The sequence below is a fragment of the Octopus bimaculoides genome, chromosome 23, assembly GCF_046866305.1.
Source record: "Octopus bimaculoides isolate indiv1 chromosome 23, ASM4686630v1, whole genome shotgun sequence".
NCBI lineage: Eukaryota > Metazoa > Mollusca > Cephalopoda > Octopoda > Octopodidae > Octopus > Octopus bimaculoides.
This window is the reverse complement of record NC_142950.1, coordinates 25,886,651-25,913,232: the sequence shown is the minus strand read 5'-3', so window position 1 is coordinate 25,913,232 and position 26,582 is coordinate 25,886,651. Positions and strand designations below refer to the sequence as shown.

The window sequence follows — 26,582 nt, the reverse complement described above, 5'->3', positions numbered from 1 at the left end:
AGTTTAGGGGGAGGGGCTAAGTCGATAACATCAATTCCAGTGATCAAATGATACTTATTTTATCGATTTCGAAAGGATGAAAGGCAAAGTCAACCTTGGTGGAATTTGAACTTAGAACGTAAAGACGAACGAAATGCCGCTCAGCATTTTCCCCGGTGTGCTAATGATTCTTATTTCTTTACTGCACACAAGGAGCTAAACATAGAGGGGACAAATAAGGACAGACAAAGGGATTAAGTCGATTACATCGACTCCAGTGCGTAACTGGTACTTATTTAATCGACCTAGAAAGGATGAAAGGCAAAGTGGACCTCGGCGGAATTTGAACCCAGAACGTAACAGCAGACGAAATACCGATTTCTTTATTACCCACAAGGAGCTAAACACAGATGGGACAATACACATATGTGGGGACAATTAACACATGATAGAATGGAACAATGAAATTAAAGAATGTTAATAGGACGGCCACCTCAGCCCCACCTCGGGGCGGCCGCGTTATTTCAACAATTCTCAATAGTTCCTTTCACAGTCTTCGATAGTTCTTTTCAAAATTATGTCAATAATTTATCCAAAATAAAACTACTCACCATTTTATATAATCTTTTATTTCCTCGTAGTTCACCACTGGAACGCTGGGTTCGAAATTCACCTCGGGCCCCAATGGCTTTTATCTGTCGGGAAAGCCTCTTGATTTTTTATACTTTTCTTTTTCATTAAAAAAAAATCCATCTCGTTTCCTTATCGCAACCGTCCGAGAGGTCCACTTTGACAATGTCTTTTATTTTGGATATCTTCTCTATTTTTTTTTTGTATATCGATATGACATCAAATATATGCCGTTCCTAAGTACCTCCTGCGTCTGTGTGTCTGTTCTTTTTTGTTTTTTGCGATTCTGTACTACCATGCGTCTGTTCTTCTATATTTCTTTGTGACTGTATATCTGTGTGATTATCTGTCTGTGGGTCTGCATGTTGTGTTTGTCTGTCTGTGTTTTCAGGTTCTGTGCTTTTAGGTTTCTGCAGCGTGATCTTCTACGCTTCCGAGTGTATGTATGTCTGTGTGTTTATGCATCCGTGTATCTGTCTGTCTGTGCGATTGTGAGACTGTAAGGTTCTGTGGTAATGTTCTGCTGCTATTATCCTCTTTCCTCAGTGATCCCACTTGATCCTGTGATTTGTATTTTTTCCCTTGTTCGACTTTCGGCGATGAGCTCCTTTCTCTCTTCCTTGATTTAGCTTCCTCAAAATCAGCTCTCTTCTCCTCTTCCTGTGAGTGTTTCCTCTCCTCTATCACACCTTCTTGTCTTTGCATTTCTTTGTTTTCCATTATTTCTGGGCACCTTCTTCTAATGTGACCTCTTTTGCCACATTCATAGATAGCACTTTGGAGGTCTAACCTCCAGCATTGTGTCCAGTTTGTCCTCGTTAGGCAGTTCCAGTGTCTCCGGTATGTCACTGTAAACTTTCTGACTTGCCGTAAAAAGCACCTCCAACCCATACCCCACAATGATTTCTTTGTTGGGTTCTGCTTATCATAATTATCCTTACTTCTCCTATTTCAGGAAAAACTGCTGCCATTACCCATTCCAACTCTATTTTCGGTGGGATCCTATCCACTCTAATCCACATTGGACATCTACCCAACTTATTGGGAAAGAGCATCCAATTTCCTTCAGTTAACGTCTTATTGGCGCATTTCTTTGCTGCCTCCTCCGATACAAATGTGATCTCTACAGACGCGTACGTCTTGCCTCTTGTAAAAAACGACACATCTTCTTGCAATTCCTTCAAACACTCCTCCACCTCCTCCTTCGTTGCACTCTCTATTCTTCTATTTTTCCTTGAAAATGATTTATACTCCACGACTCCAATTTCCATTTTCGTCTTTTTCTCCTCTGATGGGGTCAACTTTACGTTTGGCCCCTCCTTCTTTGTAATTTCTTTATATTTTCCAATTTTCTCAGCCATGTCTTCATTCCAATGTATTTCATATTGCTTCAGCAGGCCTGGGACGACGGAAGCTCGACTCCCCGTCGCTGCTGCATACGTCTTCATTTTCTCCATCTCAGCAACGCCCACCAAACAATAATGGCGTTATACTAAAAGAAAAAAAATCGCAGTGAGTAATAACACGTCCGACCAGTAAACTCACTGAGACGAAATACTGATTTCTTTATTACCCATAAAGGGCTATACAAAGAATTTTTAAGACATCACAAAACATAAAGACAGTACAAAACGCAACAAACATAAAATCGGGGTAATTAAAATAAAATGATAATATGCAAGGATGAAAAAAATGAGGCGCAATGTCCACTCGACCCCCGAAGTCAGGTGGTTACATTTATCCAGTTTTTCACTTTTACGTTCAACGTCATGTAAACATTTTAACGGTTTTGTAACTCACAAAATTCAAACACTCGCGTTACCTTTCTCCCATTAACCAGTGTTATTTCCGTCCTTATCAACTGCAAATAAACAGTTCTAGGGGGTGGTGTCTCCACCAACCATACCCGTTTCGTTATTATATTTTCACCAAGTTCTTCTATGCGCGTCCAGCAGCTTTCCTCGCGTATCAAAATGCATTTCTCAGCACATCTTCACTCTTATTATCTCCTCCAGCCTCTCGACTTTTCTCTCCATCTGCTCGCAATTCTCGTACTTTATCAAAACCCCCTTGTATTTGACATCTTTATCCGTTCTCTCCTCCTCTTCTTGTACATCATTAGTTTCTGGCTTTTCTATCTCTTTTTTGTTTTCTGTTGACCGTTCCTTTGACTTATTTTTCTTTCGCTTTTTAGGGTTAGTAGCTCCATTTTTGTTCTCCTTAGTTTTCTCTGTTTCACACTTCTCTCTCTCTTTCATTTCCTCAGTGTGGTCTACAATGTTTTCCTCCTCTGCTTGTGTTTTCTCTTGCTGTGGCTGTGTGAACTCATATAGGGGGCATTTGGTCTTCATATGACCTCTTTCCCCGCATATGTAGCAATTTGGTTTCCTTCCCTCGACTACAACATTTAACGTTCTCTCATTCTCCACTTCTATCTGGTAGGCAATTCTTTCTATGTGCTCGAACGTGTCAAAGAGCCACATTTCGAGTCGAAATCCCCACCATTTATGCACTTTTGATTTCGCCACTGGTCCCAATTCCGGCTCCTCCTTGGTAGCAGCCAACACTGTTGCAACCAACCACTCTGGCTTAATTTCTCACACTTCTTCTTCCTCTATAACTTGGTAGTAATGCTATTTTTGTACTTCTACTATAGCCTCGGGTCTACAAAAACCTTGTGAGTGGATTTAGTAGACGGAAACTCGAAGAAGCCTGACGTCTAATATATATATATATATATATATATATATATATTGTATGTGAGTATATGTGTTTGTCCCCCCCCCCCACCATCGCTTGACAACTGATATTGGTGGTGTGTTTACGTCCCCGTAATCTAGCGGTTCGGCAAAAGAATCCGATAGAATAAGTACTAGGCTTACAATGAAAAAGTCCTGGGGTGAGCTTGCTCGACTAAAGACGGTGCTCCAGCATGGCTGCAGTCAAATGACTGAAACAAGTAAAAGAGTAAAGATTATGGACCCCTTTGATTCCTGTTTTATTCAGGCAGACCCTGACACCTATTCAATGTTTACAAAAACCCCTTATATTTTTATAATTAGAAATTGTATCTTTTATCTTCTACTTGTTTCAGTCATTAAACTGCGGCCATGCTAGGGCAACGCCTTGAACGATTTTTAGGCGAACGAATGTATCTTAGTACTTATTTTTTAAAAACTACATCGATACGGTTGTCAAGCAGCAGTGGGACACACACACACACACACACAAACACAAATATATGTGGGCGAAGCTGCGTAGTAAGAAGCTTGCTTCCCAATCACATAGTTCCGGGTTCAGTCCCACTGCGTAGAATCTTGAGCGAGTGTCTTCTATTATGGCATCAAGCTGACCAAGGCTTTGTGAGTGGATTTGGTAGAAGGAAACCCTCTCTTTCTCTCCCGCGTGTGCATCGTTGGCGATTTTCTTTCTCTGTCTTCCCTTCTTTGGACACTTCCTATATTTCTCATGAAGAGCTCTGCTCGAAACGTGAAATCCTCTTTCTTTTCTTTCCTTTCCTGAGCGTCCAATAACACTGTACTTATTCCACGTCCTCACGTTGTTTTTTCTTGCTTGTTCATGTTTGGACTGACTACACACACACACACACACACACACACACACACACACACACACACACACACATATATATATATATATATATATATATATATATATATATATATATATATATATAATATATATATATATATATATATATATATATATATATATATATATATATGCAAAAAATTATTATAGACAGCCGTGTGGGATCTTTTCAATCTCAGTCACAAAAAATTAATTAAAAAAATCTGTGACTGATTGAAGAGATGCAGCTCGGATCTTCTGCATGTAAGATAATGACTTCAATGATCAACGAGTAGGAGTTACTTGGAGACGTTCGCACACATACATATTTATACGACGGGCTTCTTTCAGTTTCTGTCTACCAACTCCACTTACAAGGCCTTGGTCGGTCCGAGCCTATAGTAGAAACACTTGCCCAAGATGCCACGCCGTGAGACTGAACCCAGAACCATGTAGCTTGAAAGCAAGCTTCTGAGAACACAGACACGCCTGCAGGATTGACCACTTAAAAGGCCGCTTCGCCGGTTTTAGCAAGCCAATTAGTCTTTGACGTCCTGACCTTTGGACAAATTTCTATTCTCTAAGAAAGGTTGCATTTGATCACACACACACGTGTGCGCGCGCGCACACACACACACATTCTCACACATTCACACACGCACACACATTCACACACACATACACATTCGCACACATTCACACACACGCACTCATTCATACACACACATTAACACACGCACACAAACATACACACACATTCACACGCATAAACACATGCACATTCACACACGTTTACACACACACACACACACATTCACACACACGCACATTCTCACATTCATACACACACATTAACACACTAATACATACACACATACACACGCACATTCACACACTTTCACACACACTCACTCATTTATACACACACACACACATTCACACACACACACACACACACACACACACACACATTCACACACATTCACACACACTAACACACTTATACATACAGATTCATACACACATACACACGCACATTCACACACTTTCACACACACACACACTCATTTATACACACACACATTCACACACACACACATTAACTGGATGGGTTTGCTTTGACCGATTGAGTGATTTCTCTTAAATTAAACAGGAATGTTTGACAATAAAATTTATCAATTTATTGGAAAGTCGTAAAAACCACATTTATTGCCTGGCACTAAGTGGTAATGGCTTTTGCTAAATTTAGGTTCGACTTTTTAATATGTCCTACAACAACGTATTGGCGATCTCCAGCTATAATATATATTATTGCTGTTGTTATTTTGCCAAGAGACACGTCTAGGTTTGGATTCCTGGATCTAGTTCTTATCTTGCCAGTTGATGAACAATCTACCACCACCACCACCACCACCGCCTTCTCCTCTACCTCCCCCTCATCATCATATGTGCAGTGCAACGAAATCCCAGAAGAGATAATGTTACTTCATTTAATTTGTTATTTTTGCTGCTGCTGCTGTTGCTGCTGCCCTTGTTCTAGTTTTGGTTTGTTGTCTGTTAGTTTCTGTTTTACCTTCCCTTAGGATTAATACCCCGTTTCCTTCACGGCCATTCCCTTTTTAGGATCTTGTACATGGCTTATCTGCAAATGAACGTTACCGATTTTAAGATGATAGATAATCCTTTCTACTATAGGCTCAAGGCCTGAAATTTGGTGGGAGAAGACCAGTCGATTACATCGATCCCAGTGTTTCACGGTGGAGGCGAAATGGCCCAGTGGTTAGGGCAGTGGACTCGCGGTCATAGGATCGCGGTTTCGATTCCCAGACCGGGCGTTGTGAGTGTTTATTGCGCGAAAACACCTAAAGCTCCACGAGGCTCCGACAGGAGATGGTGGCGAACCCTGCTGTACTCTTTCACCACAACTTTCTCTCACTCTTACTTCCTGTTTCTGTTGTGCCTGTAATTCAAAAGGTCAGCCTTGTCACACTGTGTCACGCTGAATATCCCCGAGAACTACGTTAAGGGTACACGTGTCTGTGGAGTGCACTTGCACGTTAATTTCACGAACAGGCTGTTCCGATGATCGGATCAACTGGAACCCTCGACGTCGTAAGCGACGGAGTGCAAACGAAAAAAAAAATGCCTAGCGCTCACGTAAGTGGTGAGTGAGGTATCACGGATAAACTGATTTAACATGGATGATAATTTATAATTTTTACTCTATAAATAGATTGTATAAGCTTTAAATAGTGAAAAGATAAAAAAATTAGCGAAGATAAAAGTTGTAAATTTACTTTATACATTGCAAGTTAATGGCTTCCTTGTGCCTGATGAGGTTTCATTCTGTTTGAATAGCCATTACAAATTTTATCATGTGTAATATAATTACTTTCGAGGTAAAATTTAGTATGTTAATTATGTTACCTCGCCACCTCCTGTGACATACTCAGGGGGCTGCACTACCCACGTTGAGAAGCTCTGATTTAAACCATCGTTTCTCACTCATTTTGGGCCACATTCCACTCTCCCAAAAATGATGCACCATATCATGAACAGAAAGTCAATATACATAGCACACACACACACACACACACACACGAGGGGGTGCTGAAAAGTTCCTGGCTTTAAGGCTATTGTAAAAGGCCTGATTAGAGGCCCAACATTCCGAATTCTTTTTTACAGGGATTAGAAAAAACTGAAGGACAGCTGCAATAAGTGTGTGAATCTGAGAGGGGGATGTGTTGAATAAAATCATAATTAACTGATCCTCCTGTATTTTCTTTTACACCAAACCAGGAACTTTTCAACACCCCCTTGCATAGAAAAATTAATAAGTAAAAGCACAATAAATAAGTATAATATAATACAAAGTAAATATAATAAAACGACAATTTTTCTATGTGACAGTGGATTTTCATCGATGAGTTCATGAACCTTGGTTCTTTTCCCTAAAACTATATATATATAATACAAAGAATATATATACATGTATACACACATATGTACATACTTACATCTACATGTGTATATACATACATATCAGGGTACAGGACGTTAGAACAATAAACTACAAACAACGGAACGAACACATAGGAAAACGGAAAGCCACTTGGAATATCCCTTCATCAGCTGTCTCTATTCTATCTAGACGTTTCGAAGACAATACTGTGAAACTTAATTTAATTTAATTTTAATTTTTAATAAATTGATTTTAATTGAGTTTTTACCTGTAATTTGGGATTTTTATCCCTAATATTATTATAATAATATATATATATATATATATATATATATATATATATATATATATACATATATATATATATATATATATATATATATACCTACGCCTCATCGTGACTATAACTGCCTGTCCCCCAGTTTCGCCCTTCCACCACCAATACCTGAGAATCCAGCAAGGTGTGTTTGACCAGAACGTGCAGATACGTTCACAGACACACATACCTTTACACAGCGGACATCCACTCTATAGACCCTTTTCCACTTACACCAGTATAAGCCCACACGGATAGAGTACTCCTACGCACGCTCCATGCATACATATTGTTGGGTAATGTGTGAAGGCATAAGGTCTAAAACAAACAAGTTCCCCAGGTCAATTACAAGTACAGAAGACAACTCTGGAGATGTTAAAGTTTTATTAGACCTCATCAGTAAAGCATAGGTTTCTCCGTAAATACCGAAACAGTAGTGAGAGAATCACTAAATAAATATATGATATTATGCACGAGCTGGCGAGAAAAAAATTAGGCTATTTAGGAAAAATCACTCTTGCGGTCGACCAATGTCTCTTTCTTTATGTACACACACACACACACACAGACGCACATATTAAAGCATAAAAAGAGAGAAAGATTAGACAAACTCAGACTTATTTCTGATTAGATTGTTGAGGCTCACTGCGCTTTAAATATGTTACACAAACATAACTAGAGTCTCCCAATTAATTATGTTGACCTTTGTGAGTATTGCTTCTGAAACGGTTGTACTTAGCTGGGAGACAACAAAGAAGTGACTATTCTGGTTTGGGTTTCAACCTGCGTTGCAAGCGACATATTTTTGCCAATTGTAAGGAGATTACTCTTGGCCATTGTGGAGGCGCAATGGCCCATTGGTTAGGGCAGCGGACTCGCGGTCATAGGATCGCAATTTCGATTCCCAGACCGGGCGTTGTGAGTGTTTATTGAGCGAAAATACCGAAAAGCTCCACGAGGCTCCGACAGGGGATGGTGGCGAACCCTGCTGTACTCTTTCACCACAACTTTCTCTCACTCTTACTTCCTGTTTCTGTTGTGCCTGTAATTCAAAGGGTCAGCCTTGTCACACTGTGTCACGCTGAACATCCCCGAGAACTACGTTAAGGGTACACGTGTCTGTGGAGTGCTCAGCCACTTGCACGTTAATTTCACGAGCAGGCTGTTCTGTTGATCGGATCAACTGGAACCCTCGACGTCGTAAGCGACGGATTGCCAACAACTCTTGGCCATGATTTCATGCTTTTTTCTCTTGACGTTTTCTGAGTTTTGCTGCATAGTATTTGCGTTACATCTTGAGATACTAAGGCTTTTTTTTTTTACTGATTCGTCGAGCAAACAAAGAACATTTCTACGTGGTCGCTCGGCCTCTCAGAAATAGCAACCGAATTCCTTCAAATCACACCCTACCGTTTTAATAAACGGTGCTGAAAAGTCCCCGATTTAAGGAGTGTAGTGAAAGGACTGGCTGGAGACCCAACCTTCACATTACTCAACAATATTGGTTTAAAATTTTGGCACAAGGCCAGTAAGCTCGGAGGAAATGGTAAGTCGATTACATCGACCCCAGTGCTGCAATAAGTGTGGGAATCTGAGAGGGGAATACGTTGAATAAAATCATAATTAACTGATCCTCCTGTATTTTCTTTTATCCAAAACCAGAAACTTTCCAGCACTCCCTCGTGTGTGTGTGTACACACACACATACATATATATATGCATATATATATATATATATATATATATATATATATATATATATATATATACGAGGGATTGCTGAAAAGCTCCTGGCTTTAAGGCTATTGCGAAAGGCTTTTCGCAATACGATACCCTTAAACCTTCCCAGTTCTTTTACAGGGCCTAGAAAAAACTGAAGGACCACTGCAGTAAATGTGTGAATCTGAGAGGGGAATATGTTGAATAAAATCATAATTAACTGACCCTCCTGTATTGTCTTTTACCCCAAACTAGGACCTTTTCAGCACCTTCCCGTATAATGTAGTTTCAGATATACAAAAGACGCGGTGGTCATACCGGTAATGCTTTGGATCGTAAGCCTGTTCAAATAAGGTTGATTCGAAGGCAGCAATTTGTTGGGAGGAGGATGGGTCATTCGATTATAGCGACCCTAGTATATGCGTGTAGAAGTAGTTCTGTGCCAGATATAGGTGCAATATTTCATCACGGATCATTTCATCGGTCTACCAACTATGGCGATGAAAGAGAGGCGATGTGTGCAGAACTAACCGATTGGAAGCGCACAGTAAGTTATATATTTCGTCTGTTACTTATGCCTTAATCTATGCAAACCTGCAACGGGACTGAATAGTCATCTGAGAGGTCACGGATGGAAAGTCAGAAATGCTATTAACAACGAAGAAGCACAAGATGGCAATCGTTTGAGATGATGGTGCAATCACCATGTATGAATATATGTACGTACGTAGGTACATGTGTAGGCACTACATGTAAGCATGTATGTAAAACTTACTTGAAAAAGGATGCGTGGCGTTCGATCATATAATAATATAAATAATATATAAATATATGCATATATCCATACATATAAGTACACACCTACATCTATATGTATACATACAAGCATATATGGGTACAGGACATAAAAAAAAAACATTAAACACAATGAGAAACGTATGTTTTCGTTTCTCATTTGTGTTTAACGTTTTTTTTTTTTTGATGTCCAGTACCCATATATGCATGTATGTATACATATAGATGTAGGTATGTACATATATGTATGGATATATTTATATACTATGTATGTATGTATGTATGCATGTATGAACGTACGTAAGTTCATACCTACGTGTGCGTGTGCAAAGCAAAAAGGAAGTAGGTTAGTTTACGTGTTTGATGCCGGTTGTTTCAGAATTACAAAACAGGGGGGGGGGGGAGAGAAACAACAGGGGTGTATTGAATACAATCCTTTTATTGCCGATGAAATTGTTGTTAAACGTTAGAAACATTCGACGAAGGAGCGGAGTTGAATAGAGGTGTGTGAGTCGTTTTCGAAAGACATCTAAATAGCTTGCTAGATAGTCACCTTTGTCCTACTTAATGAAAAGGTGTTGTGCAAAAAACGTATTTAGACAAACAAATAACTCCACAGACAAAAGCCAAACAAACAGACAGACAGACAGACAGATAGATAAAGAGGTACATAGGAGTGCATGTATGAGATAGCAGGAGATAAAGAATGCCATGTGTGTGTGAGAGAGAGAGAGAGAGAGAGAGAGAGAGAGAGAGAGGGGGGCGGAGAGAACGTTCAATTAAGTGTGAAGGGCAAAGAGTGCACATGTTCGTTTGTACCTGTTTGCGCGTGAGCGCGCATGCGATCTTACAAAACACGAAAGCACTTTTGTCAAATGTCCCTTCTTCAGTTGTGATTCATAGTGGAATGTTTTTTGTTGTTGCTTGCTGCGGATGGAAACCCCTGAATCAGACATTAAAAGTGTGATACACCCATCTTTTTCTGTTTATATCTAGGACTACATTTGTCTAACGTCTTCTTGTAATATGTATCAATAATTTGAGGGAAGCTTTCCTGCCATTTACAGCTAGATCGAACAGACGTATGACTGAAGGCTTTCTCAGATAATCTCTGGATTCTAGATAATTCTAGATTCTAGAACTACGACATCTAGTTGGTCATTCACATATCTAAGATGGTGTAGTGTGGTTATAACGAAAAACTTGTCTGTTGATATACATCATACATTGCTACGTTATTACAAGGCATTATTCATACAATACAGCCAGTCAGTCTTATATGAACACCGCTTCAACAGATTTCGATAATCAGGCTGAATTTTCACATCGATACACATTCACGTGACCATGTTAATTCTTCATCCATTTCCGGGTTGGGTATAGAAGTAAGACAACAAAAGAATTACTGGTACACTTCGTAAGGGAATATTCTCTTTGTAAACTATATTTTAGAATTACAAATTCAGTTTTATTAATCATACTTGTGTTTAACATTAATTTCGATTCCCAAAAACCTTAAATTGAAGAATATCGACGCATGCTGGTACTCTTTGTAACGCCCGGTTTTAGTTATTTTATATCAAAGAGTCAGTGAGAAACCTATGTGGTCGCTTGATCTGCTAGAGATAGAAAACAAATCTCCTTCAAAATGTAGTTCTTGGTTACATTTTCTAACCTTGTATCCTCTTAAACTCACAAAACGAAAATGGAATATCTCGGCTGAAACGCTTTTGAATAAACTGATACGGAAATAAACACATTTAATTTGATAATATGAAAGTAGAGCAAGGAATTTAAAATCATAGCATATAATTAATGTGTGTTACTGAATGAACCCTAGAAATAAGGTTAGCTCTTTTGTCGACTACGACATAGATAAGTTATTCAAAAGGTGAAAGACGAGGAGAGAACAGCCCGTTGAGACAAGCGTTGTAAATACCTCTAGATAGCTTTGCAGCTCTGTGATCTGTGGTTGAATTTGCCAGTCTTTTTTATAGCTGCTAACCATCCTTCTAGAAACAACAACAACGACGACGACGAAAAATACCTTAGGAATGAGAAATGTCCCCAAGACACCTGATGAAGGCTGGAGGGTGAATCAGCCGAAAGGTTGTGTTAACAACAAACAAGATGAGGACAAATATCCGTCAAATGTACATAATTCCTCATCTCTTAAATATAGAACTGTCTATCTGTCTTTCCGTCCATCCGTCCGTTTCTTCCTCCTATCTTTTTTCTTTCTCTTTCCCTCATTTTGGACATGTATGATGATTCAACTTGGATCTTTTTAGTTCCACTTAAAGACCAAGGTGTATGACTCGGTCCTGTAGGACATACCACATTTGAAAAAGAGTACAACAAGTTTTAGTGTAGGTTTAGAGAAAACAAGTTCACTCCGGTTCTATGTACAACAACACTTCATAGGCATAACATCAAAGACAAACATGTTTCAATCATGTTTCTTATGTAAGATAAACTGTCATCACTTATTTTGGCAATGAGCTATGATAAGTTAGTGGAAATCTATTTCTTTACCATCAAGTTCTTTATATAATTTTGGAGAAACCTTTTCGTCTTCTTTTGACAAAATAATGTCTTATTATAAATCAAAGGTATCATTCACTATTCACGACATATCTTTGCTTACAAGTATTAGACATCTATTTACTCTTTTACTCGTTTCAGTCATTTGACTGCGGCCATGCTGGAGCACCGCCTTTAGTCGAGCAAATCAACCCCAGGACTTATTCTTTGGAAGCCTAGTACTTATTCTATCGGTCTCTTTTGCCGAACCGCTAGGTTACGTGGACGTAAACACACCAGCATCGGTTGTCAAGCGATGTTGGGGGGAACAAACACAGACACAAACATATACACACACATACACATATATACACATATATATATACATATATACGACGGGCTTCTTTCAGTTTCCGTCTACGAAATCCACTCACAAGGCTTTGGTCGGCCCGAGGCTATAGTAGAAGACACTTGCCCAAGGTGCCACGCAGTGGGAATGAACCCGGAACCATGTGGTTGGTAAGCAAGCTACTTACCACACAGCAACTCCCGCGCCTATTTGTTGATTTTATTTTCAAATCTTGGGCATTTACAGCCATCTTCTACGACTTGTGCATTTATTTGTATGACATCATTTTCTTTAAAGTCTTTTCAGTTTTTCTCCAAGCACAGATTCAGCTCCGTATTTCCAAACTTATTTTGTACAACCTGTACGTTTGCAACTTGTTTTCCTCAGCAACAACAGTTGCTGCAGCAGCAACAATTACTTATAGTTTAAGCCATGCCGTGTGGAGGCGCAATGGCCCAGTGGTTAGTTAGGGCAGCGGACTCGTGGCCATAGGATCGGGGTTTCGATTCCCCGACCGGGCGTTGTGAGTGTTTATTGAGCAAAACCACCTAAAGCTCCACGAGGTTCCGGCAGGGGATGGTAGCGAACCCTGCTGTACTTTTCCACCACAACTTTCTGTCACTCTTTCTTCCTGTTTCTGTTGTACCTGTAATTCAAAGGGTCAGCCTTGTCACGCTGAATATAACTGAGAACTACGTTAAGGATACACGTGTCTGTGGAGTGCTCAGCCACTTGCACGTTAATTTCACGAGCAGGCTGTTCTGTTGATCGGATCAACTGGAACCCTCGACGTCGTAAGCGACGGATTGCCAACAACAAGCTTTGCCGTAAACTATTCACCGATATATTGAGGAGCAATAAGTAAAACAGTTCTTAAATGTTTAAAAACAACAGTAGAAGGAACATCGCTACATTAATAATTACACTACTAGTGAAGGAAAGTGGATATAACCACAATTAGGTTAGTGGTAATAGTATACCGAGTAATTAACATAATTAGCGCATACTTTTTATGCAGATAGATGGTGCATGTGCATCTCTAGAGCCAATCAGAAGAGTTTGTATGCGGTACTGTAAGCAATAATGTGTGCCTGCTCGCGATATATTTTTTCCCACGAGAGTTCCGGATCCCAGTAATGAACTCATTTGCATATAACCAATCAGAGCTCACCTTGACCTTGTTGTCAAGTTAACAAACACACTCTACCAAGTAAACTCAAGACAAAGAACGATTGCCAAGTTATGTCTGATTTTAGAAGGAGACACGTAATTAGGTAGATTTGCATCTATACCTATTGTCGGATTTTGTTAGGGTTCCATATGGTAAAGAAGTGGATGGGAAAAATGTGGGCAGAGGGTGATGTGCTGGCAACCCTCTCCCCTTACTGCTGGCGTGTACGGTCGCCAAATTGGCCATCCTCCTATTTAAACACAATATACCTTCGACTACATCAAAGATGGGTAAAAAGAGGTGCCGCCTAGTGACCTCCAAGAAGTGGCCGTTTACTTTAACCAACGAACAGATACCCACGTGCTTTGCAGTGTACTAGCTTCTGAAAACGAGCTCGAACTCAACCACTTTCAGAACAGCGGCTAAGTAACGATGGTCGAAGCTATCAAAACATTTCAACCGATTCAAATTGATCAGGGATTCACGGGAGCCAACATGATTCCTAAACTACTTTATAGTTTATAGCATAAGATGGAGGTTGTCGAGGATGGGTTTATTCGTGATCCTGTGAGTATTTAGAATTCCATGTGTATTTCCGTTTGTAAATTGTCGTTGCGTTCTTTGTTCTGAGTCTTCGTTTATTTTTACCGAGATAAATATATCTATGATACAGAGCTAAACAGATGGCATATATCTACCGCAATCTAAATTTAAGAAAAACAACTGTTAAGAAGAAACAACAAAATGGTTAATCAGAAAATGACATGATGTGTCTATATTCACAGGCGCTCTAGTAATATTCTACCTTATTTCTGCCTCCTTCTATTCTGCAATATACTAATTTCCCCTATCTGACTCCAATATAAAGTGCTTCCATTTGCTAATCTAACACAGTCGCTATCCATCTCCCCGATACTGAATCCTGTCTACTTTTCAATCCAATAATGTTACATCTAAAAGTTACACATCTCTGACGATTTGACAATAAGTCTTGATTATGTAATTTGCATTATGTAACAATCACGTAAGATGATAACTACATGTTTTTACAATTTCTCATGTATATATATATATGTGTGTAAGTGTTTTTGTGCTTGTGTTAGTCTCTCATTGATGTTGGTTTGATTACGTTCCCATGACTCACGGCTCGACAAAAAGACTTAAAATACTGAGATCGGTTTGCTCCACAATACTCGTCAAGACGTTGCCCTAGCATATAGTCGTACTTTAATTTCAGAAACAAGTTAAAAAGGAAAAAACGAATATATATATATGACTGTGTGAGAAACCAGTATTGTCCCGATTGTCACATTGTTGTTCCAAATATAGAAAGCAACACAATCGACCAAATACTTTACGGTGTTTAACGGTTTGCTTGGAACAATACCATTTTTAATGAGTGTTTTGTGTGAATCTTGTTTGTGAATCACAGCAGTTAATTCGTCAATGCCGAGTCTATTGAGTTATGGTTCATTCACCACACGTAGTTGTATCTCACCTTGAGCTTTTTAGGGCAAAATAACAACGACGACCACCACCACCACCATGATGATCATCATCATCATGATCATGATCAACATCGGCAGTAGTAAAAGTATCTCTCCACCGCGGGGATCCATCCTTATTACCACAACGACCGCCGCAAGCAGTGTAACCACTACCACCACCACCACCATCACAATGGCTCACACGACGACGACGACGTCTTATGGATTAGAAGTATCACCCATAAATACTTTGAAATACAATAGGAGCTTTTTGCACAGTTTTCATGTGCACCAATTTTACTGTAAGCGACATAAGTACGCCTCGCAATCACGCGATCCCGAGTTCAATCTCACTGCATGGCTTCGGGGTTTACCCAAGCTTTGGGAATAAAATTGGATTGAGCAGATGGAAATCGTACGGAAGCCAGTCGATTGACTTGTATTTGTTATTCAAAGGTACAAACATGTCGCACACGCACATTATGTCACGCTGAATTTGCCCCAGGATTATGCTAGTGGTATACGTGTCACGTGTTTGTGTAAAGCTCAGTCGTTTATACATGCTAATTTCATGAGAAATGGAGGAGCATGGCTTAGTGGTTAGGGTGTTGGACTCATGGTTATGGTTCGATTCCTGGACCGGGCGATGTGCGGTGTTCTTGAGCAAAACATTTCATTTCAAGTTACTCCAGTCCAATCAGCTGGCAAAAATGAGTAACCCTGCGACGGGCCGGCATCCCGTCCAGGTGGAGAATATATAGACCACAGAAACCAGACCCTATGCTCCTCACGGAGTAATGTGGACTAACGAATTCAATGAGCAAGCGATTTACTTGATTGAGCAATCAATTTCCCGTCGTTAAAATCGACGGATATCTATTTAAAAAAGAATTCTATATTTTCTTACTATATTATCTAGTAAGTCTTTACGTTTTGAGTTCAAATTCCGCCGAGGTTGACTTGGATTTTCAGCTTTTCAGGATCGATAATAAGTGCCAGTTTAGCACTACAATCGATGTAATCGACTTATGCCCTACCCCAAAATTCCAGGTTTTGTGCCTATAGTGGAAAGTATTATTATCCAGTAAATCCTAACCAATTATACAAGCTTATAAATTATAAATGCATCGAACTTGCTAATATTGGTTTCAAATTTTAGGACAAGGCTAGCAAGTTTGCGGGAGGGTGTAAGTAGATTACATCAGCCCCAGTGCTCAGCTGGTACTTATTTTATCGACCTCAAAAGGATGAAAGGCAAAGTCGACCTCGGCGGAATTTGAACTCTGAACGTGAAGACGGACGAAATACCGCTAGACATTTTGCCAGGCGTGCTAACGATAATTCGTTAATATTAATTGTTGTTATGCAGGTTAATAAATCTGAATCATTAAGTACAAATTATAATTGAAATGCATCGAATTAAAAAAAGAAATTTGGAATTTTGAGTAGAAGTCCTTTCAGATATCCACATACATTCGAAATTTGACACAAACAGTTTTGTACGACGCTCTACCGATTCTGTTAATCCACCTGGATCTTTGAATGAAGAGGTAGAATCCATCTGACAGGCTTCCGTTTGGTTTCTGTCGGTACAAAACACTTGCGCAAGACGTCAGGCCTTTGGATTGAATTCGGGCTGCGTGATTGCATAGTGAAGTTCTTAACAATTCAGCCAATCGATATACAATATAAGAATGGTTTCAAATTTTGGCACAGTTCCAGCAATTTTAGGGGAGGGGGCTAGTCCTTTACATCGACCTTAATGCCCAACTAGTATTTATTTTTTAACGACCCTGAGAGGAGAGGAAAGGTAAAGTCGTCTTCGGCAGAATTTGAACTCAGAGCGCAAAGATCCAGAGAAAATGCCGCTAAACATTTTGTTCGACATTCTAACGATTCTATCTGTTCGATATAAGAATAAGAGATATATAATATAAGATGTATATTCGATGTAAGCTATATGAATAAAGTAGTTTCATCAAATACCTTTCTTCTTTTCAAGTGTCACTAAAAATTTCTAATTATATGTAACAGAAAAAGAAAGAAAGGAAAAAGAAATTATAGAAAATATCAAAGAAATACGAAAACAAAAATTCTTTTAAAGCTTACCTAAAATATAAAATACTAGCAGCTAAGCCCGGTTTCACCCGGTCAGAGAACGACGCGAAGAGAGAAACGAAGACATAAAAAAGAGGAAAAAATGGATACGAAGTGGTGTTTGGGCGACGGATCTTGGTAGAAAAAAAACAGAATGTAAGGAGAGCAAAGCAAGACTGGACTTACGTGGGCTGGCAGGACGATGAAAAAATTGCGGAGTTGAAATTGAAGCAGTTGAAGGTGCCGTTGTTATCATTGGAGTGCCTCTTGGTAGACAACATTCTTCGTCCTTCCCTCGGGTGCACAAATAGAAAGACCATGGGGACAGCCAACGTGCAGTTGTGCGTGTGAGAAAACTTGCCCTGTCAGATTCAAATCAACCGCTTGCACTGATAGTCCCTGCGCCTTGTTGATTGTCATGGGAAAGCAGAGTTTGATGGGAAATTGCATCTGTTTAAACTTGTAGGTCGTATAGGAGTGGGTAAGGGACATGGGAGTTATAAGTATGTCTTAGCCAGCGGCTAAGATTGTTGCCTACAGAACTCGGGAGCACAATTTTTTGATAATCATCCGCGTCCCATTGCACATTATTGGAGCATCTAAATTACTTAGCAGTATGATTGGTGCGCCAACTTTCAGATGCAGTTCGTGAGCTAGTAGTTCTGCGGGTCCCACTTTTGTCAGATTTGTCATGGGCCGGCCGGTCTATCTCAGATACATGGGAAGCTGGATTAAATTTTTCATCAACACAGGGGAGCCGAAATAAATTCTTTCAATGTCCAAGGGAAACCAAATCGCGAAAAAGGTTGAGAAATTCTGATCTATAACGATGGTTTTTATTTAGGCACATCGTAAAAGTAATTATAATGAATTGCTTAATATAAAGAAAAGTATGTTTTTTCAAGCAAATACAGTTAGAAAAAATATTTACCATTTCAAGTCATTACTAAAAACAAAGCTCATCAATTTTGGAATGAAATAATTTTATTTTAAGTTGTAAATTTTGCCCGAGAAATAAAGCAAATAATCACCAAATGCATTGTTAAAAATCTGCAACTCAATAGCAAATATTTCCAAATTGATTAGAAATGCATAAATTTAATAATAACAATGTTTTTGAGATTCCGGTTCGAATGACATGAGTGTTTTTGTTTCACTTTTGACACGTAATACTTAAATAGTGGAGGAGGTATGATGTTGCTGTGGGCTGGAAGTATGCAAGAAGTTAAAATTTTTTTAAACTAAAACACAACCGGGACCCTAAGTAAGGCATGTGTAAAATTTGAATGAAATTGGTTGTGTAGTTCTGGAGTTTTAGGGATTCATACAGACACACACACACACACACACACAGACATACATTCTCAATTTTATATATATATAGATTATAATTAAATAAAACAAGTGCAATTATAAAATATCGAAATTACACAATGTTATGTCAATAATCCTTTCTAATGTAGGCACCTGGCCTTGAATTTTGAGGGAGAGGGCCAGTCAATAACATCGACCCCAGTACTTGACCGATACTTATTTCCTCGACCCCGAAAGGATGAAAGGCAAAGTCGACTGCGGTGGAATTTGAAACTCAGAACATAAAGACACATTTGGTCCGACGTACTAACGATTCTGTCTGCTTGCTGCCTTAACTATGTGAGTTCGAGTCTCATAGCCGGCCGCCAACACATTTTTCTGCAAAATAGGGGTAGCTTATCCTGTTCAGGCTATATTATTAGCATTATCCTGCGTCTGAGAATTTAAAATCACTTCTTTCACTTTCTAAGACATCTCAACGCTTCTAAAGCAAACTTCGTTCGTTTGTTTACGTTCATCGTAATTTGAATTTATAATAATAATGGTTTCAAATTTTGGCACGGGGAGGGGATAAGTCGATTACATCGACCCCAGAACTCAGCTGGTACTTATTTTATCGGCCCCGAATGGTTGAAAGGCAAAGTCGACTTGAACTCAGAAAGTGAAGAAGGACGAAATGTCGCTAGATATTTTGTCCGACGTGCTAACGATTTGTCAGCACGCCGCCTTAATAATAATAATAATAATAATATCAATACCAGCAGATAACAACGTTTCTCTAAAAGAAATGGAGAAACTTTCAAAATACAAAGACCTGGAAATAGAGGTAACTCGAATGTGGAATCTAAAAACAGAAACAGTTCCTATCATAGCAGACGCCTTAGGTATGAAAAAAACAAAAACATATTCAGACAAATACATAACAAAAACACTAGGACTTACAAATATATATAACTTACAGAAAATTGCACTACTGAGCACTGCACACATCCTACGCAAAACACTTTCAATACAGTAACCATAAGAGCATCACAGCAAACCACAGCACATATCCAAGGCACACAGAGCTGCGCTCGGTAGTGAAGTGAAATCACGCTATAAAAATAAAACTACTGAATAATAATAATAATAGCAATAATAATAAAGCGTCTAATATGTTAATGTTAAGTGGTGTTATTTAGGTTAATTGGGTCGAATCATTAATGTTTGATTATAACTGTAATGAACGGCAACGATAACAAAAAAAAAAGAAGAAAAAAAAAAACCTCACGATGTTCAAAGAAGCTCTTTTCAGACATACGCTTAAATTCGAAGCCTGGACCCAAAGCATCTTTATGAGACATTCTAATTATCCTGACAGTTCGCCGAGTGGCATTGGAAATAAAAGTTCAAGTCGAAACACGAATTATCTTATATGGTGTGTGTGTGGTGGTATTTTAATTCACTGTTCTTTCAGTCTTCAAATTTGTCTCCTGTCTGCGAGAGAAATTATTATTTTGCTATTAAGAAATTATTAGCAGTATGACTACTGCGTTATGTTAATTTACCCGGATTTTCCAAAGTAAAGCTTGCTATTGCATGAGTGACTTCCAGTCTATCACTAAGACAATTCCAGTCATAAATAAGTTATGACAGGAATGTGATGTCATATTTTAATGATCTTACCATTCTGTTATATCTTTTGCAAGAGTACAGCATATATGAACATAAATTATCCATTTGGGCGTTGGCTGGAACATCGGCTCACAAAATATTCACGTTTAGATGCCTGAATGTATGCGTATATATGCATGCATATATACATACGTACATACACACAAATGTACACATATATATATATATATATATATATACAATTATGCATTTATAATTTTCACCTTAAAAAGGTATTTTTCGTATGCTGGCCACTGATAAAACGTTTTAATAAAATTTTATCCTTGTATTTGGTAAGTACCTTACTTACCAACCACATGGTTCCGGGTTCAGTCCCACTGCGTGGCACCTTGAGCAAGTGTCTTCTACTATAGCCTCGGGCCGACCAAAGCCTTGTGAGTGGATTTGGTAGACGGAAACCGACAGAATAAGTACTAGGCTTACAAAGAATAAGTCCTGGGGTCGATTTGCTCGACTAAAGGCGGTGCTCCAGCATGGCCGCAGTCAAATGACTGAAACAACTAAAAGAGTATATATATATATATATATATATATATATATATATATAAAACTTTTATAAGTAATATTCTAAAAGAATATATAACTGAACTTATATTGAGTGCTCAATTATTTTGAGCAAATAAATGTGTATATATGTGTTTTTATATTATTAATAAATTCATAAACTTATCAATAATATACTCAGGAAATCAATATTTAATATTTCGAAAGATATATATCCAATATGACATGGTAATATAATAAATTTAAAATATAAATATACGAAATATAAATATAAATATGTATAAAAATATGAATGTAGATAAATATACGTGTGAATATAAATGCGTATAAAAATTTATGCGTAATTAAGCATATACATATATGCTTAATTAATTAAGCATATATATATATATATATATGCTTAATTAATTAAGCATATATATATATATATATATATATACACAGGGTTGGCCCAAAGTCACCTGACAGTAAATAAAAACCCATTTAGTTCCAAGATTAAAACAAAAACTTATTTCGTATGAGACTTCGCTAAAAAAAAAAAAAAAATTAAAAATAGACAAATGCTGAAAAAGAAACGGTGATTTTAACTCTCAGCATTCAATTATTATTAAACAAGCATTCACAATTGGAATGAATAAATGAAACTGAATATCAAGTATTTATGGAATTTTGAAGTACTATCGAGTGACTTTTGGCAGACCCTGTATATATGTACATTCACAGTATATGTATGCATGCAACTCTCTCTCTCTCTCATATATATATATATATATATGGGATATGTGTGTGTGTGTATAAATATATAGGTAGGAAGGTTGTGAAAGGGGTCTCAGGGAGTAACGTACCTGTCTTCCAGAGCTAGTTTTCCACCACATTTCTTAAAAATCGTGGTAAAGGCCTTGGTCTCGGAAAACTGAAGTGCTTAGAAACTGAGGTTGGGAGTAAGCAAGGGCATGCTCCTCGTAGAAAATCCAGCTCTTCTGATCTACTACTACTACTACTACTACTACTATTTTCATTATTATTATTATTATTAAAGCGTCGAGCTGACAGAATCGTTAGCACGCCGAGCAAAATGCTTAGCGGCATTTCGTCCGTCTATACGTTCTTAGTTCAAATTCTGCCGAGGTTGATTTTTGCCTTTCATCCTTTCGGGGTCGATAAATTGAATACCAGCGAAACACTGAGGTCGATGTAATCGACTAGTTCCCCCACCCTACCCAAAAATTTGAGGCCTCCAGTAGAAAGGATTATTATTATCATTATTATTATTATTATTATTGTTGTTGTTGTTGTGGGTAACTTCATGCGTGTCAAAATCTGTGTTCGCGTGATAAGTGCAGAGAAATATATATGTGCGTGACTGTTACGTACTTGTTGATAAGTCTTTGACAAGTGCGCGCGCGTGTAAACAAACTAGTTGGCTTCTTTACACACAGTCATACAGACCCAACTCAAAACTTCATGCTGAAGTCAAATAACGATTTGCTGGGAATCTCCGATATGAAATGTTTTCCTGGAGACGAGCAGTCTGCTCTAGCCTGTGTCTATGATTGCTTTTCGTCATTGTCTTGACAAACTGGTGGTATAGCTGATCTATTATTAGTCAAAGGGTGGGAGACAAATAGTCTTGATTGGTCGATTACACATAAAAAAAATAAAACTTCCGCTCCCATTCTAGAACCAAATAGCAAAAAGAAACATTAAAAGCCGAGGTCCACGACATAGAACTAAAAAGTAGCTAGCGGGTAGTGGGTTCAAATGATTAGGTTGTCAAGAAAGTTCTTGTGGTTTTTAATCTTTAAATTCAGATGCACATATCTCGGCTCAAACAAAACTTTATTAATCGAAATAAACACCATCAGAATCAACACACTTTTGCCAACGCGAAACAGTAGCGTAAAAATCCTGTGTTCTGATGGCGATGAAGTCGTTGAAGGTGTGTTTGGCATCGTCTTGGTTTTTGAAGCATTTCTCACGCAGGAAGTGGTAGTCGGTAGGCGAGAGGTCGGGTGATTATGGTGGATGAGGCAGAGTTTCGTAGCCCAATTCGTTTCTGCAGGGTCCTGCGACGTGTGGCCGAGCGTTGTCGTGGAGAAGATTTCGTCCTTTTCTATTGGCCAATGTTGACTGTTGTTGTCGGAGTTTCTTATGCATTTCATCCATTTGCTGACAGTACTTCTCCGCCGTAATGGTTTCGCCTGGATCCAAAAAGCTGTGATGGATGAGACCGGCGGCAGACCACCAAACAGTCACCATGACCTTGTTTTGGTACAACTTTGGCTTCGGGAAGTGCTGTGGAGCTTCGTCGGCGTCCAACCACTGAGCTGAGCGTCGCCGGTTGTCGTAAAGAATCCACTTTTCATCGCAAGTCACAATCCAGTCGAGAAACGGATCGTTCTTGTTGCGTAAAAGAAGGGAAGACGACACTTCAAAACGGCGTTTTGTTTTGGTTGTCGTTGAATTCGTGCGGCACCCATTTCTCAAGTATTTTTGTTTTTCCAATTTCTTTCAAGTGGTTGGAAATTGTCGTATACGTTACGTCTAATTCAGAAGCAAGCTCTCGAACAATTGTGCGTGGATTGGCTTCGACTAAGGCTCTTAGTTGATCGTTGTCAACATCCGATGGCCGACCACTACGCTTATCATCTTCAAGACTCTCGTCACCGCTACGAAATTTTTTGAACCACCATTGTGCTGTACGTTCATTAGTGGTTCCTAGGCCAAACACATCGTTGATATCACGAGCTGTTTCAGCAGCTTTTCGGGCTAGCTTGAACTGGAATAAGAAAATTGTACGAATTTGCTTTTTGTCCATGTTGTATTCAGCGTTCCAGAAAAAAATGGTCTAATTATTCAAAAAGAAAAAGAGTAACACGATTAGATAGAGCGAAAAACGGGCTTTAAAATGATATATAAAGTCAAAGTAATTTAATGAAAATTAATTTTAAAATACATCATTTAAAACCAAAATTAAAATTCCGCAAGAACTTGCTTGACAACCTAATATTTGTTGGGCTTCCTGTTATATAATTTGCTCTCTTTGGTCACAAACAACACATAACAATAATCTCGAAAGATGCTACAAAGTTTAAGTACGCTTTGCACTCGACTTGTTATTTCATCGACTCCGAGACGAAGAAAACCAAAGTCGGCCTCAGCGAAATTTGGACTTAGAACATAAAGATGGACGAAATACTGCTAAGCATTTCGCCCGGCGTGCTAACAATTCAGTCAGTTCACAGCCTTAAATTAATTGACAATTGTTGATTTCAAATTTTGGCACAAGGCCAGCAATTTTGGGGGTAGGGGTTAAGTCGATTACATTGACCCCAGCGTTCAACTCGTGCATATTTTTTCAGCTCCAAAAGGTTGTAAGACAAAGTCGACCTCGGTGGAATTTAAACTCAGCATGTAAAGACGGACGAAATGCCACAAAGCATTTTGACCGGCGTGCTAACGATTGTGCCAGCTCATTGTCTTAGTAATGATAATGGTCTCAGATTTTGGCACTGCGCCAGCAATTTTTTCAAGGTTTGAGGAAGTCGATTACATCGGCTCCAGTATTCGACTGGTACAATATTTTATCGAACCTGAAGTGATCTTTGCGGATTTTGAACTCAGAACGTAAAGAGCTGGAAGAAATGTCACTAAGGAATTTGTTCAACGCGTCATCTTTCCTGCCATCTGGCACAAATCATAAACTCGAAAGGAATTAATCGATCTGATGGGCCCCAGTACTTAATAAATACTTCATTTCATCGATCCTGAAAGAATGAAAGGGGAAGATTATCACGGCGCGATTAGAACACGAAAGTGCAGGAAATAACCCTTTTGAACACAAAACTGCAGGAAATAACCCTTTCAACTATAGGCACAGTCTGAAACTTTGGGGAAGAGGACTAGTCGATTACATCGACTCCAGTGTTGCACTGGTACTTAATTTATCGTTGCCGAAAGGATGAAAGGCAAAGTCGACCTCGGCGGACTTTGAACTCAGAACGTAGTGGCAGACGAAATACCGCTAAGCGTTCTTCCTGGCGTGCTAAAGATTCTGCCAGCTAGCCGCCTTAAAATGCAGGAAATAATGACTCTTTATGACGTCGAGCTAGCAGAATTATTAGTACGCCGGACAAAATGCTTAGTGGTATTTCATCCGTCTTTATATTCTGAGTTCATCTTCCGCCGCGGTCGACCTTGCCTTTCATTCATTCAGGGTCGATAAAAATAAGTACCAATCGAGTACCGGGGTCGCTGTGATCAACTTACCCCCACCCCACGGAATTGCTAGTCTTGTCCTTAAATTTGAAACCAATGATGACTCCTACTCTAGGTAAAAGATCACAAATTTGTGGGAGAAGAAAATCGTTGATTTACATCGCTCTCAGTTGTAACTGGCGCTTTATTTTATTCACCAGAGAAAGATAAAAGCAAATTTGGCCGCGACGGGAGAGAAACTCAGAACATAAAGATTCACATCTATTTCTAGTAGGTCGAGCAACCACCTAGAGGCAGTTTCTTGGCGCAAGTTACATCACATTGACACTCGTCTGTATGCGTGTGTGTGTGTGTGAATGTATGTACGAAAGGACTTGCGTGTGTGTGTGTGTGAGAGAGAGAGAGAGAGAGAGAGACAGAGATAGACAGACAGAGAGACAGAGAGACAGAGAGAGAATTTGAGCGTGTGTGTTTGTATGTATGTTTGTGAATGTATATATATATGAGTGTATGTGTGTGTGTGTGTGTGTGTTAGTGTGTATGTATATGCGTGTGAGTGAGGATCTGAGTGCGTGTGTCAATGTGTAGGCGCGCGGGCGTGTGTGTATATGTGTGTGACAGAGAGAGAGAGAGAGAGAGAGAGAGAGAGAGAGAGAGAGAGAAAATCTGTGTGAGTGTGTACGTGAGTGTGCATGTATGTGTGTAAAGATGTGTGTGGGCGTGTACGCTAGTGCGTGCATGTGTGCGTGTGTGTGTGTATAAGTGTGTGAGGGAATGTTAGTGTGAGTCTGTGTGTGTTAGCGCATTTAACTGTGTGAGTGTGCGTCAATGTACTTAAGAATGTGTGTGTGTGTGTGTGTGTGTGTGTGTGTGTGTGAAGGTGCGTGAGAGTGTGCGTTAGCATGTGTGCGCCTGCGACACTCTTTTACTCTTTTACTTGTTTCAGTCATTTGACTGTGGCCATGCTGGAGCACCACCTTTAGTGGAGCAAATCGACAGTATATATCTGCATGACTTGTACTTTATTTTAGCGACCCTGCGGTGATTTAATCAAATAACTCGTCCCCTAAATTTTAGCGGATAAAATTTTGTCATCGAGAAGGAGCTGAAGCATGGTCACTTGATTTGTCAGAAATAGCAGCTAAAGGATACTTGTATAACGTGGCCTTCAGTTTCCTGCAAATTTAAAAATCAGACGGGTTAGTCACGGCTGGAATTCATTTGATCACAGTTCAAGCATCAGAGGTAATGGA

The 26,582-nt window shown here is 39.1% G+C and overlaps 1 protein-coding gene across 1 annotated transcript; it reads right to left on the bottom strand.

Annotated features, from left to right (window-relative positions):
• Positions 1-371: 371 nt before the first annotated feature.
• On the bottom strand, positions 372-26,213 carry LOC149131335 (histone-lysine N-methyltransferase SETMAR-like). Its single transcript, XM_089340316.1, is given in 3 exon segments — positions 372-2,101; positions 21,957-23,556; positions 23,558-26,213. Coding segments are annotated over 2 exon segments (975 nt in total). The 5' UTR covers positions 23,930-26,213; the 3' UTR covers positions 372-2,101; positions 21,957-22,953.
• Between the last annotated feature and the right edge of the window lie 369 nt (positions 26,214-26,582).